Raw genomic sequence first — 15948 nt, 5'->3', positions numbered from 1 at the left:
AATACAAAATCCATAATTTGTGTATGTTATCTCAGTACTGTACCGTATTAAATTGTGCCATTTTTATGCATTTACTTTTTAAACACTGTAAAAGCTAGAGTATCATTTTTCTATGTGCAATGTTAAAAAATGTTTATAACATGTGATGTGATTGATAACTCATATCAAAGACTTCAAAGACTTCAAAGATTCTTTATTATGAAAACACATTAGACTTAGACTTCCTTTTTATTGTCATTCAAATTTGAACTTTACAGTACAGATATATATGTATATATGTATACTCTAGCCTTTAAATACACCCCCTTTTTAGGCCAGTTGATCTGCCATTTCTTTTCTTTTCTCCCCTGCTCCCCTCTCCCTTGTGGAGGGGGAGTTACATAGGTCCGGTGGCCATGGATGAAGTGCTGGCTGTCCAGAGTCGGGACCCGGGGTGGACCGCTAGCCTTTGCACCTTTGCTGCTGACCAGGGCCGGCCCGTGGCATAGGCCGTATAGGCAAATGCTAAGGGCGCCGTCCATCAGGGGGCGCCACGCCAGTGCCACAAATGTTGGAGGAAAAAATAAATAAAAAAGTTGGTACTATTATTTCTAAATACAAAAAATAATCCCACGTTAATTAAAATGCAAAGTAAAGCCTATTTAATAGAAATATTATTTGTTACAACATTACGCCCCCCCGCCCCCATCCCCCCGCACGGTGCGCCCCTCCCTTCCCGTATCATGACTCTTACCATATCAAAAAATCAACACAAGATGTCAAAACGGCCAAAACTGTCAGGTGCCCAGGGAAGAAACAAGAGAAAAGAAGAGGAGAAACGAGAAAAAGACAGAGGTAGCAGGTAGGTAACGTTAACGTGGGGGGGGGGCTACCAAAAATCTTGCCTAGGGCGCCAGATTGGTTAGGGCCAGGCCTGCTGCTGACCCGTCTCCGCTCGGCACGGTTTCCTGCTGGCCCCATTATGGACTGGACTTTCACCATTATGTTGGATCCACTACAGGCTGGACTTTCGCTGATATGTTGGATCCACTATGGACTGGACTTTCACTGATATGTTAGATCCACTATGGACTGGACTTTCACTGATATGTTAGATCCACTATGGACTGGACTTTCACAATAGACCCACTCGACATCCATTGCTTTCGGTCTCCCCTAGAGGGGGGGGGGGGGGCTTACCCACATATGCGGTCCTCTCCAAGGTTTCTCATAGTCATTCACATCGACGTCCCACTGGGGTGAGTTTTTCCTTGCCCTTATATGGGCTCTGTACCGAGGATGTCGTTGCGGCTTGTGCAGCCCTTTGAGGCACTTGTGATTTAGGGCTATATAAATAAACATTGATTGATTGATTGATTGAGATAAGAACGACATTTTGTTGCATTAGCTCATGGTAGTGCAGGATAAAAAATCAATAAGGTGCAGATTAGAGATGCCGATAAATGCTTTAAAAATGTAATATCGGAAATTATCGGTATCGTTTTTTTTTTAAATTATCTGTATCGTTTTTGTTTGTTTGTTTTTTTATAATTTTTTTATTAAATCCACATAAAAAACACAAGATACACTTACAATTAGTGCACCAAGCCAAAAAACCTCCCTCCCCCATTTACACTCATTCACACAAAAGGGTTGTTTCTTTCTGTTATTAATATTCTGCTTCCTACATTATATATCAATATATATCAATACAGTCTGCAAGGGATACAGTCCGTAAGCACACATGATTGTGCGTGCTGCTGCTCCACTAATAGTACTAACTAGGGATGTCTGATAATGGCTTTTTGCCGATATCCGATATGCCGATATTGTCCAACTCTTTAATTACCGATACCGATATCAACCGATACCGATATCAACCGATATGTACAGTCGTGGAATTAACACATTATTATGCCTAATTTGGACAACCAGGTATGGTGAAGATAAGGTCCTTTTTTTTTAAAATGAATCAAATAAAATAAGATAAATAAATTAAAAACATTTTCTTGAATAAAAAAGAAAGTACAACAATATAAAAACAGTTACATAGAAACTAGTAATTAATGAAAATTTGTAAAATTAACTGTTAAAGGTTAGTATTATTAGTGGAGCAGCAGCACGCACAATCATGTGTGCTTACGGACTGTATCCCTTGCAGACTGTATTGATATATATTGATATATAATGTAGGAAGCAGAATATTAATAACAGAAAGAAACAACCCTTTTGTGTGAATGAGTGTAAATGGGGGAGGGAGGTTTTTTGGGTTGGTGCACTAATTGTAAGTGTATCTTGTGTTTTTATGTGGATTTAATAAAAAAACAAAAAAACAAAAAAAAACAAAAAAAATACGATACTGATAATAAAAAAACGATACCGATAATTTACGATATTACATTTTAACGCATTTTTCGGCCGATAATATCGGCAGACCGATATTATCGGACATCTCTAGTACTAACCTTTAACAGCTAATTTTACTCATTTTCATTCATTACTAGTTTCTATGTAACTGTTTTTATATTGTTTTACTTTCTTTTTTATTCAAGAAAATGTTTTTAATGTATTTATCTTGTTTTATTTTATTAATTTTTTTTAAAAGGACCTTATCTTCACCATACCTGGTTGTCCAAATTAGGCATAATAATGTGTTAATTCCACGACTGTATATATCGGCATCGGTTGATATCGGATATCGGCAAAAAAGCCATTATCGGACATCCCTAGTGCAGATATAAATAAATAGATTACTGTACAGATAAATATGTTGCACTTTTGCATATGCATCCACGTTTATGGATGTATGTGTATGAGGTAATACGTACCAATAATACAATAAAAGAAGGTAAAAGGTCATACAAACTTTTATGTTTTTGAGCATTGGTTTTAATAAATTTTATTTAAAAAAAAAATTAAAAAAAGCTTTTTAGTTTAAATAACTGACCGTGTTTGTGCAAGGTAACATTCAGTTACTGGTGGAATGAAATGTTATCAAGTAGAAAAATGTATAGATGCAAGACTATTGAGCTGAAATCAATTATTGTGAAGCCTCAAAAGGGCTTGGCAAACTCACAACAACGTCCACTGATCTAAAGCTACATCCGGGCAAGGAAAAACTCAAAGAATCCCTGGAATACGAACTGTTCCTCATTTTGGGTTGCGAGGAAAAATCTGTTGGATAGCACAGTGGTCCCCAACCACCGGGCCGATTGGTACCGGGCCGCACAAGAAATTAAAAAAAATAAAAAATTTTTTTTTTTTAAATCAACATAAAAAACACAATATATACATTATATATCAATATAGATCAATACAGTCTGCAGGGATACAGTCCATAAGCACACATGATTGTATTTATTTATGTTAAAAAAAATAAAAAATAAAAAATAAATAAATAAAAATAAAAAAATTAAATACACTCCCCACCCCACCGGTCCGTGGGACAAATTTTCAAGCGTTGACCGGCCCCCAGCTACAAAAAGGTTGGGGACCACTGGGATAGCAGATACACTGTATTGCCAAAAGTATTTGGCCACCCATCCAAATGACGAGAGTCAGGTGTCCTAATCACTTAGCCCGGTGTATCAAATGAAGCACTTAGGCATGGAGACTGTTTCTACAAACATTTGTGAAAGAATGGACCGCTCTCGGTGATTTCCAGCTGAGCAACAAATCCAGTCCTGAAATTTCCTCGCTCCTAAATATTCCAAAGTCAACTTTATTATAGGAAAAGTGAAGAGTTTGGGAACAACAGCAACTCAGCCACCAAGTGGTAGGCCACGTGAACTGACAGAGAGGTCAGCATAGTGCAAAGACTTTCTGCACAGTCAGTTGCTACAGAGCTCCAAACGTCATGTGACCTTCCAATTAGCCCACGTGCAGTACGCAGAGAGCTTCATGGAACGGGTTTCCATGGCCGAGCAGCTGCATCTAAGCCATACATCACCAAGTCCAAGGCAAAGTGTGGGATGCAGTGGTGTAAAGGACATCACCACTGGACTCTAGAGCAGTGGAGACGCCTTCTCTGGACTATTTTGGACTATTTGGACTATTTTTTTTTTTTTTTAAATTATTATTATTATTATTTTTTTTTTTACATAAATAAATACAATCATGTACCGAGGATGTCGTTGTGGCTTGTGCAGCCCTTTGAGACACTTGTGATTTAGGGCTATATAAATAAACATTGATTGATTGATTGGTTGATGTGTGCTTACGGACTGTATCCCTGCAGACTGTATTGATCTATATTGATATATAATGTATATATTGTGTTTTTTATGTTGATTTAAAAAAAATAAAAAAATAAAAAATAAAAATAGTTTTTATTTTTTTATTTTTATTTTTTTTTAATTTCTTGTGCGTTCCGGTACCAATCGGGCAATCGGGGGGGGGTGTATTAAAAAAAAAAATTTTTTTTTTTTTTTTACATAAATAAATACAATCATGTGTGCTTACGGACTGTATCCCTGCAGACTGTATTGATCTATATTGATATATAATGTATATATTGTGTTTTTTTATGTTGATTTAAAAAAAATAAAAATTAAAAAAATATATATATATATTTTTTTTTTTTTAATTTCTTGTGCGGCCCGGTACCAATCGGTGGTTGGGGACCACTGCTTCACAGTGATAGCGCTATGGCTAGGTTTACGTTGGACCCCTGACCACTCTAGTTGTTGTGCCTTCTTTTGGCTGGTTTTCATATCAATCAATCAATCAATGTTTATTTATATAGCCCTAAATCACAAGTGTCTCAAAGGGCTGCACAAGCCACAACGACATCCGCATAAGGGCAAGGAAAAACTCACCCCAGTGGGACGTCGATTTTCATACAAAAATTGTGGTATGCATACATTATTTTGCTTAAAAACAAAACCCAGACCGGATTTTAGGTAACACTGTTACCAGGTTTTGAGCAAATAAATGATGTACATTCAAGTAAAACATTCAAATAATGTTTGTCTGTGACGATAAAATTGCATTCAAGTCTTTTTTTAAAGTTGATTTAAAATATGTAAGCAATAGATAGATAGATAGATAGATACTACTTTATTGATTCCTACAGGAGAGTTCTCTCAGGAAAATTACAATTCCAGCAGCAGTGTACAGAATTGAGATACAATTTAAAAAGTAAATAATAAATAATGGCGGTATATGTTATTGTTTTGCAATAAGCAAGTCATTTCCTAATCGTGATTAATCCAGATTCAAAAGTGTGATTATGTATTGTGCTCCTGAGTTAATGTTGCTGATCAATTTGAATTGATGGTTATTTATCGAGTTTATTACGTTTTTTTGTCTGTTTCAAATGGTTGAAGTCGGTCAAAAATGTTTACAGTTCAAAAAAGGATTAAAAATTATTTTTTTTCAGGCAAATGGATGAACTTTATATATTTTATGTCCAATAAAAAAAAAAGAAAAAGTAATAATGTTAATAAAGTTAGGCACAAGACATTGATCCAACGTCGATTATATATAAATGTAATTTAAAACTGACTTTGAAACAACATTGCAAAATAGTTGTATAAGTAAATTGAGACAACATTGGTGTCTAACGTTGGATCCACGTTGTTGGTTGGGAAATGACCAAAATTCAATGGTCAAATCAACGCCACAACCTGACATTGATTAAACGTTGTCAAAAATCATGTTGTTTCAACGTTGTATTTGTGTTGTAGAATATTGGTGGGGAAATGACCAAAATTCAATGGTCAAATCAACGTCAGGACCCAAATTAGAATAAACATTGTCAAAAATCATGTTGTTTCAACGTTGTATTTGTGTTGTAGAATATTGGTGGGAAATTGACCAAAATTCAATGGTCAAATCAACGTCACAACCTGACATTGGATAAACGTCGTCAAAAATCATGTTGTTTCAACGTTGTATTTGTGTTGTAGAATATTGGTTGGGAAATGACAAAATTCAATGGTCAAATCAACGTCACAACCTGACATTGAATAAACGTTGTCAAAAAGCATGTTGTTTCAACGTTGTATTTTTGTTGTAGAATATGGCAAAAGACCAAAATTCAACGGCAAATCAACGTCAGAACCCAACATTGAATAAACGTTGTCAAAAATAATGTTGTTTCAACGTTGTATTTGTGTTGTAGAATATTGGTTGAAAAATGACCAAAATTCAATGGTCAAATCAACGTCAGAACCCAACATTGATTAAATGTCGTCAAAAATAATGTTGTTTCAACGTTGTATTGGTGTTGTAGAATATTGGTTGGGAAATGACCAAAATTCAATGGTCAAATCAACGCCAGAACCCAACATTGAATAAACGTTGTCAAAAATAATGTTGTTTCAACGTTGTATTTGTGTTGTAGAATATTGGTGGGGAAATGACCAAAATTCAATGGTCAAATCAACGTCAGGACCCAAATTAGAATAAACATAGTCAAAAATCATGTTGTTTCAACGTTGTATTTGTGTTGTAGAATATTGGTGGGGAATTGACCAAAATTCAATGGTCAAATCAACGTCACAACCTGACATTGATTAAACGTTGTCAAAAATCATGTTGTTCCAACGTTGTATTTGTGTTGTAGAATATTGGTTGGGAAATGACCAAAATTCAACGGCAAATCACCGTCAGAACCCAACATTGATTAAATGTCGTCAAAAATCATGTTGTTTCAACGTTGTATTTGTGTTGTAGAATATTGATTGGGAAATGACCAAAATTCAATGGTCAAATCAGCGTCAGGACCCAAATTAGAATAAACATAGTCTAAAAGCATGTTGTTTCAACGTTGTATTTGTGTTGTAGAATATTGGTTAGAACCCAACATTGAATAAACGTTGTCAAAAATAATGTTGTTTCAACGTTGTATTTGTGTTGTAGAATATTGGTTGAAAAATGACCAAAATTCAATGGTCAAATCAACGTCAGAACCCAACATTGATTAAATGTCGTCAAAAATAATGTTGTTTCAACGTTGTATTTGTGTTGTAGAATATTGGTTGGGAAATGACCAAAATTCAATGGTCAAATCAATGTCAGAACCCAACATTGGCTAAACGTCGTCAAAAATCATGTTGTTTCAATGTTGTATTTGTGTTGTAGAATATTGGTTGAAAATGACCAAAATTCAATGGTCAAATCAACGTCAGGACCCAAATTAGAATAAACATTGTCAAAAAGTATGTTGTTTCAACGTTGTATTTGTGTTGTAGAATATTGGTGGGGAATTGACCAAAATTCAATGGTCAAATCAACGTCACAACCTGACATTGATTAAACGTTGTCAAAAATCATGTTGTTCCAACGTTGTATTTGTGTTGTAGAATATTGATTGGGAAATGACCAAAATTCAATGGTCAAATCAGCGTCAGGACCCAAATTAGAATAAACATAGTCTAAAAGCATGTTGTTTCAACGTTGTATTTGTGTTGTAGAATATTGGTTGGAAAATGACCAAAATTCAATGGTCAAATCAACATCAGGACCCAAATTAGAATAAACATAGTCAAAAATCATGTTGTTTCAACGTTGTATTTGTGTTGTAGAATATTGGTGGGAAATTGACCAAAATTCAATGGTCAAATCAACGTCACAACCTGACATTGAATAAACGTCGTCAAAAATCATGTTGTTTCAACGTTGTATTTGTGTTGTAGAATATTGGTTGGGAAATGACCAAAATTCAATGGTCAAATCACCGTCAGAACCCAACATTGATTAAATGTCGTCAAAAATCATGTTGTTTTTCAGCGTTGTATTTGTGTTGTAGAATATTGGTTGGAAAATGACCAAAATTCAATGGTCAAATCAGCGTCAGGACCCAAATTAGAATAAACATAGTCAAAAAGCATGTTGTTTCAACGTTGTATTTGTGTTGTAGAATATTGGTTGGAAAATGACCAAAATTCAATGGTCAAATCAACATCAGGACCCAAATTAGAATAAACATAGTCAAAAAGCATGTTGTTTCAACGTTGTATTTGTGTTGTAGAATATTGGTGGGGAATTGACCAAAATTCAATGGTCAAATCAGCGTCAGAACCCAAATTACAATAAACATTGTCAAAAAGCATGTTGTTTCAACGTTGTATTTGTGTTGTAGAATATTGGTGGGGAATTGACCAAAATTCAATGGTCAAATCAACGTCACAACCTGACATTGATTAAACGTTGTCAAAAATCATGTTGTTCCAACGTTGTATTTGTGTTGTAGAATATTGGTTGGGAAATGACCAAAATTCAATGGTCAAATCAACGTCAGAACCCAACATTGGCTAAACGTCGTCAAAAAGCATGTTGTTTCAACGTTGTATTTTTGTTGTAGAATATGGAAAATTACCAAAATTTAACGGCAAATCAACGCCAGAACCCAACATTGAATAAACGTTGTCAAAAATAATGTTGTTTCAACGTTGTATTTGTGTTGTAGAATATTGGTTGGGAAATGACCAAAATTCAATGGTCAAATCAACGTCAGAACCCAAAATTGATTAAATGTCATCAAAAAGCATGTTGTTTCAATGTTGTATTTGTGTTGTAGAATTATGGTTAGAAAATGACTAAAATTCAATGGTCAAATCAACGTCAGAACCCAACATTGGCTAAACGTCGTCAAAAAGCATGTTGTTTCAACGTTGTATTTGTGTTGTAGAATATTGGTTGGGAAATGACCAAAATTTCGAGCGTCAGAACCTAACATTGATTAAAAAGTTGTCAAAAATCATGTTGTTTCAACGTTGTATTTGTGTTGTAGAATATTGGTTGGGAAATTACCAAAATTCAATGGTCAAATCAACACCAGGACCCGAATTTGAATAAACATTGTCAAAAAGCATGTTGTTTCAACGTTGTATTTGTGTTGTAGAATATTGGTTGAAAAATGACCAAAATTCAACGGCAAATCAACGTCAGAACCCAACATTGGCTAAACGTCGTCAAAAATCATGTTGTTTCAATGTTGTATTTGTGTTGTAGAATATTGGTTGGGAAATGACCATATTTCGATGTTAAATCAACGTCAGAACCCGACATTGATTAAACGTTGTCAAAAAGCATGTTGTTTCAATGTTGTATTTGTGTTGTAGAATATTGGTTGGGAAATGACCATATTTCGATGTTAAATCAACGTCAGAACCCGACATTGATTAAACGTTGTCAAAAAGCATGTTGTTTCAATGTTGTATTTGTGTTGTAGAATATTGGTGGGGAAATGACAAAAGTTCAATGGTCAAATCAACGTCAGGACCCAACATTGATTAAACATTGTCAAAAATCATGTTGTTTCAATGTTGTATTTGTGTTGTAGAATTATGGTTGGAAAATGACCAAAATTCAATGGTCAAATCAGCGTCAGGACCCAAATTAGAATAAACATTGTCAAAAAGCACATTGTTTCAACGTTGTCTTTGTGTTGTAGAATATGGAAAATTACCAAAATTCAACGGCAAATCAACGTCAGAACCCAACATTGATTAAACGTTAGGTCTGAGTTGCTCCACGTCAGGACCTAATGGGTGAGGGCCGACATCCGGGCAACTGAGCGACATACGGGTTCTTCGAGCCATAGCAACCAGACTGGCGTTGAAAACAAACCGTTGCCATTACTCTTTAACCTGTCGACCTACGCTGGTTAAACCCGTCATTCTGCCTCCAAAATGCCGAAAAACGGTGTTGTTTTTTGGTTGTGCTAACCACAACTGGAAACAGGGAAAACAAAGGTTGTATTTTGTTCTGCCAAAGCGCGATAAAAGCCCACAGAGACGAGACAAATGGCTCGCAGCTTTACACCGGGAAAACGAGGACGGTTCTCGCTGGAGTCCCCCAAAGTCCCGGGTAGTGTGTTCGGATCACTTCGTTTCTGGTAAATATAAGGAACAAAAATCCACCTTCTTAACCACAACTTGGCTATACCGTCCGTGCTAATGTTGTACTTGTTGAATTTGTACCTTATAACGTTCGACAGCTGAAGTTGTTGTTGTACAAAAATAACATGCGGTATATACTATATCAGGGGTCACCAACCTTTTTGAAACCAAGAGCTACTTCTTGGGTAGTGATTAATGCGAAGGGCTACCAGTTTGATACACACTTCAATAAATTGCCAGAAATAGCCAATTTGCTCAATTTACCTTTAACTTTATTTTATTATTAATAATGAATGATATTTACACTTAATTGAACAGTTTAAAAGAAGAGAAAATACGAAAAAAATGACAATCAAATTTTGAAACATAGTTTATCTTCAATTTCGACTCTTTAAAATTCAAAATTCAACCGAAAAAAAGAAGAGAAAAACTAGCTAATTCGAATCTTTTTGAAAAATTAAAAAAAATAATTTATGGAATAATTTTTCCTGATTAAGATTAATTTTAGAATTTTGATGACATGTTTTAAATAGGTTAAAATCCAATCTACACTTAGTTAGAATGTATAACAAATTGGACCAAGTTACATTTCTAACAAAGACAAATCATTATTTCTTCAAGATTTTCCAGAACAAAAATTTTAAAAGAAATTCAAAAGACTTTGAAATAAGATTTAAATTTGGATTGTACAGATTTTCTAGATTTGCCAGAATCATTTTTTTGAATTTTAATCATAATAAGTTTGAAGAAATATTTCACAAATATTCTTCGTCGAAAAAACTGAAGCTAAAATGAATAATTAAATTAAAATTAATGTATTATTCTTTACAATAAAAAAAATTAATTTACTTGAACATTGATTTAAATTGTCAGGAAAGAAGAGGAAGGAATTTAAAAGGTAAAAAGGTATATGTGTTTAAAAATCCTAAAATCATTTTTAAGGTAGTATTTTTTCTCTAAAATTGTCTTTCTGAAAGTTATAAGAAGCAAAGTAAAAAAAATAATGAATGTATTTAAACAAGTGAAGACCAAGTCTTTAAAATATTTTCTTGGATTTTCAAATTGTATTTGAGTTTTGTCTCTCTTAGAATTAAAAATGTTGAGCAAAGCGAGACCAGCTTGCTAGTAAATAAATACAATTTAAAAAATAGAGGCAGCTCACTGGTAAGTGCTGCTATTTGAGCTATTTTTAGAACAGGCCAGCGGGCTACTCATCTGGTCCTTACGGGCTACCTGGTGCCCGCGGGCACCGCGTTGGTGACCCCTGATATAGTCTATAGCCTAGCTAGCTATTTTCGAAAACCGGACAACGAGAGGATACCAAAGGCAGCGTTAAGATGGACACCACCGGGAAAACGTAAGCCAGGGCGGCCAAAGAACACCTGGCGAAGAACAGTTGTACTTAAACAATACATGTAGCCCTCAAATCTCTCAATATTTTATACACTAACACTTGATCTTGTTGTTGATAACTTCCGCGTCTCTTTCTTAGTAGCGCGCAGGCTAAGCTAACTAGCAAGCTAAGCTGAGCCTGAGAAGCTTTAAAGTTCACTGAGACGAGTCTGACGCAAATAATACATTTTCGTTTTTTCACACGATATGCGAATAAGTAAAAATGCGTAAATGAAGGATTTAACGCCGACTTCCAAGCCACAACGCTCGTTAAATGCTTTTTCTGTCAATGCTGTGTTCGCTGTGAGCTGGTTTGTTTTCAACGAATTCCCGGTTGCTAGGGGATTTGTAGGCGGAAGTGACGTAGGTCCGCCCTCACCCATCGAAGAAGTTCTCAACGTTGTTTTAATGTCTTGGTCAAATAATTATAATTATTTGATTATTTTGTGTTTTATACAATGTTAATTAGGATACAATGCTATGTATAGGTGTACTTATTACTATTTATAGTTTGTATTAATGGAAAGGGGTTAGGAGTGGCAAAATGTATTTTCTTCCCGAGGGGGCGCAACAGAAAATAATTGAGAAGCACTGGATTACTCGGATTAAAAAAATAATTATTTGACAATATTATATGGTTTATAAAGTCAGGGAATTGGTTGTCAGATTTAAATGACCACCAATTAGCAGTGTTTGATTTTGTGCTATTTTCTAAAACAAACCAGCCAGTATCGGTAACAATATCGATGTTTGGGTCGATCAGACCAACCTGACATGAGGGCGGGGCATACACGTGCTTTCTCCAGTCCTGATTGGTCAACACCGCCCGCCCTGCTGCGCCTCCAAAGGCCCAAAACGACGTCAATCAAAGCGGTCACTTCCAGGTCCCCACCCCCCTCTCCCCTCAAGTTTGAAACTTTTTTTTTTTGTACCAGCAGGAGTCAAGTTACAACGAGCTGATGTGCGGAGGGAAGAAAACACTCTTTGAATAATTCACGCGTTCGTGCTTTCGACGGGCATTGGAGACGACGTCCAGCCGAGAGGCAACAAGCTGTAGGCGGGCAGACATGCTGTAAAACATCCTTCCCCGCCTCGCCGGGATGACGAGCCAAGAGATTTAGCTGATACGTTTGTTGCTGGCTGATTCAGGCAAGGTGAGCTCGAACTTCATCCTTTCACGATTCCAACACTTTTTTAATGCAACATCAAAGGGGAAATGTCAACTTTTTTAAACCCCCGCTTTGAAACGTCCGCACAGAGCGGCTTTGTTGTGTTTGGGCACTCTTTTGATGGTTAACGGTTGTTTCTCAGCTTGTCAACTTCAAATGGTTGTGTTTTATTGTGAAGGTTCACTTGTGTCCTTGTGTTTAAAAATAATTCAATTTTTTTTAAATACATTGTTTTAAAAAGTGTATGTTGTAATGTAAAAATTCAGGGTAAAAAAAAATTAAATAAAATCAGCGAATAAACAAATCAAATTGACTGCTTCAAAACTCAAGAATCACTTCCGGTAAATTAAGACCATGTCGCAGAACCAAAGACTTAAGAAAGTCCGTGACTTCACTATAAAAGTGGGTGACATTGTTATCACCAGAAATATGAGGTCACTAGAGGCTAATCTTTCCTGTGATAAAATGGCAACCAAGGTAAAGAAAAAGGTCAACCAACGAACAAGATTTCTCTACAGAATCTCATTTAACCCTTTTTCGACTATGCATGCACCTCCTGGTACCCTAGCACCTCCAAAACCCTCAAATCTAGACTCCAAACATCCCAGAACAATCATCAATCAATCATTGTTTACTTATATAGCCCTAAATCCTGAGTGTCTCAAAGGGCTGCACAAGCCACAACGACATCATCGGCTCAGATCCCACATCAGGGCAAGGAATAACTCAACCCAATGGGATGACAATGAGAAACCTTGGAGAGGACCCCAGATGTGGGGACCCCCCGGGCGACCGGTGCAATGGACGTCGAGTGGATCTAGCATGATATGTGAGAGTCTAGTCCATAGTGGATCTAACATAATAGTGAGAGTCCAGTCCATAGTGGATCTAACATAATAGTGAGAGTCCAGTCCATAGTGGATTTAACATAATAGTGAGAGTCCAGGCCATAGTGGATCTAACATAATAGTGTGAGAGTCCAGTCCATAGTGGATCTAACATAATAGTGAGAGTCCAGGCCATAGTGGATCTAACATAATAGTGTGAGAGTCCAGTCCATAGTGGATCTAACTTAATAGTGAGACAGTCCAGTCCATAGTGGATCTAACATAATATTGTGAGAGTCCAGTCCATAGTGGATTTCACATAATCGTGTGAGTCCAGTCCATAGTGGATCTAACATAATAGTGTGAGAGTCCAGTCCATAGTGGATCTAACATAATAGTGAGAGTCCAGTCCATAGTGGATCTAACATAATAGTGAGAGCCCAGTCCATAGTGGATCTAACATAATAGTGAGAGTCTAGTCCATAGTGGATCTAACATAATAGTGTGAGAGTCCAGTCCATAGTGGATCTAACATAATAGTGAGAGTCCAGTCCATAGTGGATCTAACATAATAGTGTGAGAGTCCAGTCCATAGTGGATCTAACATAATAGTGTGAGAGTCCAGTCCATAGTGGATCTAACATAATAGTGTGAGAGTCCAGTCCATAGTGGATCTAACATAATAGTGTGAGAGTCCAGTCCATAGTGGATCTAACATAATAGTGAGAGTCCAGTCCATAGTGGATCTAACATAATAGTGAGAGCCCAGTCCATAGTGGATCTAACATAATAGTGAGAGTCCAGTCCATGGTGGATCTAACATAATAGTGAGAGTCCAGTCCATAGTGGATCTAGCATAATAGTGTGAGAGTCCAGTCCATAGTGGATCTAGCATAATAGTGTGAGAGTCCAGTCCATAGTGGATCTAACATAATAGTGTGCGAGTCCAGTCCATAGTGGATCTAACATAATAGTGTGCGAGTCCAGTCCATAGTGGATCTAACATAATAGTGAGAGTCCAGTCCATAGTGGATCTAACATAATAGTGAGAGTCCAGTCCATAGTGGATATAACATAATAGTGAGAGTCCAGTCCATAGTGGATATAACATAATAGTGAGAGTCCAGTCCATAGTGGATATAACATAATAGTGAGAGTCCAGTCCATAGTGGATCTAACATAATAGTGAGAGTCCAGTCCATAGTGGATATAACATAATAGTGAGAGTCCAGTCCATAGTGGATATAACATAATAGTGAGAGTCCAGTCCATAGTGGATCTAACATAATAGTGAGAGTCCAGGCCATAGTGGATATAACATAATAGTGAGAGTCCAGTCCATAGTCGGGCCAGCAGGAGATCATCCCGAGCGGAGACAAGTCAGCAGCGCAGAGACGTCCCCAACCGATGCACAGACGAGTGGTCCACCCTGGGTCCCGACCCTGGACAGCCAGCGCTTCAACCGTGGCCACCGAACCTGTGCCCCCCACCCCTCCACGAAGGAGAGGGGGGCAGAGCAGAAAAAGAAACGGCAGATCAACTGGTCTAAAAGGGGGTCTATTTAAAGGCTAGAGTATACAAATGAGATTTAAAGGCCTACTGAAACCCACTACTACCGACCACGCAGTCTGATAGTTTATATATCAATGATGAAATCTTAACATTATAACACATGCCAATACGGCCGGGTTAACTTATAAAGTGACATTTTAAATTTGCCGCTAAACTTCCGGTTCGAAACGCCTCTGAGGATGACGTATGCGCGTGACGTAGCCCGACGAACACGGGTATGCCTTCCACATTGAAGCCGGTACGAAAAAGCTCTGTTTTCATTTCATAATTCCACAGTATTCTGGACATCTGTGTTCGTGAATCTGTTTCAATCATGTTCATTGCATTATGGAGAAGGAAGCCAAGCAAGCAAAGAAGAAAGTTGTCGGTGCGAAATGGACGTATTTTTCGAACGTAGTCAGCCACAACAGTACACAGCCGGCGCTTCTTTGTTTACATTCCCGAAAGATGCAGTCAAGATGGAAGAACTCGGATAACAGAGACTCTAACCAGGAGGACTTTTGATTTGGATACACAGACGCCTGTAGAGAACTGGGACAACACAGACTCTTACCAGGATTACTTTGATTTGGATGACAAAGACGCAGACGTGCTACTGTGAGTATGCAGCTTTGGCTTTTTTTTGCGTATGTACGTAACTTTTTTAAAATATATAAGCTTTATGAACCTTGGGTTAGGTGAACGGTCTTTTGGGCTGAGTGATTGTGTGTGTTGATCATGTGTTTGAATTGTATTGGCGTGTTCTATGGAGCTAGGAGCTAGCAGAGGAGCTAGGAGCTAGCATAACACGTACCGTACCGTAAGTGCGCGTCACGTACGTAACTTTTTAAAAATATATAAGCTTTATGAACCTTGGGTTAGGTGAACGGTCTTTTGGGCTGAGTGATTGTGTGTGTTGATCGGGTGTTTGAATTGTATTGGCGTGTTCTATGGAGCTAGGAGCTAGCAGAGGAGCTAGGAGCTAGCATAACAAACACGCAGGTGTTATTATGCAGGATTAATTTGTGGCATATTAAATATAAGCCTGGTTGTGTTGTGGCTAATAGAGTATATATATGTCTTGTGTTTATTTACTGTTGTAGTCATTCCCAGCTGAATATCAGGTACCGTGAGTATGCAGCCTTGGCTGCTAAACATTCGATAACTTGACCGTATGTGCGC

The 15948-nt window shown here is 37.0% G+C and overlaps 2 protein-coding genes across 4 annotated transcripts in view; one reads left to right on the top strand and one right to left on the bottom strand.

The window, feature by feature from the left end:
* The window catches only part of cope (COPI coat complex subunit epsilon), a 35718-nt gene extending 23708 nt beyond the window's left edge, over positions 1-12010 (bottom strand). Inside the window, exon 1 of the mRNA XM_062027745.1 lies at positions 11989-12010. Coding sequence (XP_061883729.1) covers positions 11989-11995 — 7 coding nt within the window. The 5' untranslated portion in view covers positions 11996-12010. The remainder of the gene's footprint in view (positions 1-11988) is intronic.
* A 129-nt stretch (positions 12011-12139) lies between these two features.
* The window catches only part of tnfaip8l1 (tumor necrosis factor, alpha-induced protein 8-like 1), a 96205-nt gene continuing 92396 nt past the window's right edge, over positions 12140-15948 (top strand). For all 3 annotated transcript variants that reach the window (XR_009822009.1, XR_009822008.1, XM_062027742.1), the window contains exon 1: positions 12140-12373. The gene's annotated coding sequence lies outside the window, so the exon portion shown is untranslated. The remainder of the gene's footprint in view (positions 12374-15948) is intronic.

Source organism: Entelurus aequoreus, linkage group LG19, assembly GCF_033978785.1.
Source record: "Entelurus aequoreus isolate RoL-2023_Sb linkage group LG19, RoL_Eaeq_v1.1, whole genome shotgun sequence".
In the NCBI taxonomy this organism is placed as follows: Eukaryota; Metazoa; Chordata; class Actinopteri; order Syngnathiformes; family Syngnathidae; genus Entelurus; species Entelurus aequoreus.
Note: the sequence above shows the minus strand (reverse complement) of the source record. Positions and strands in the feature narration are given on the sequence as shown.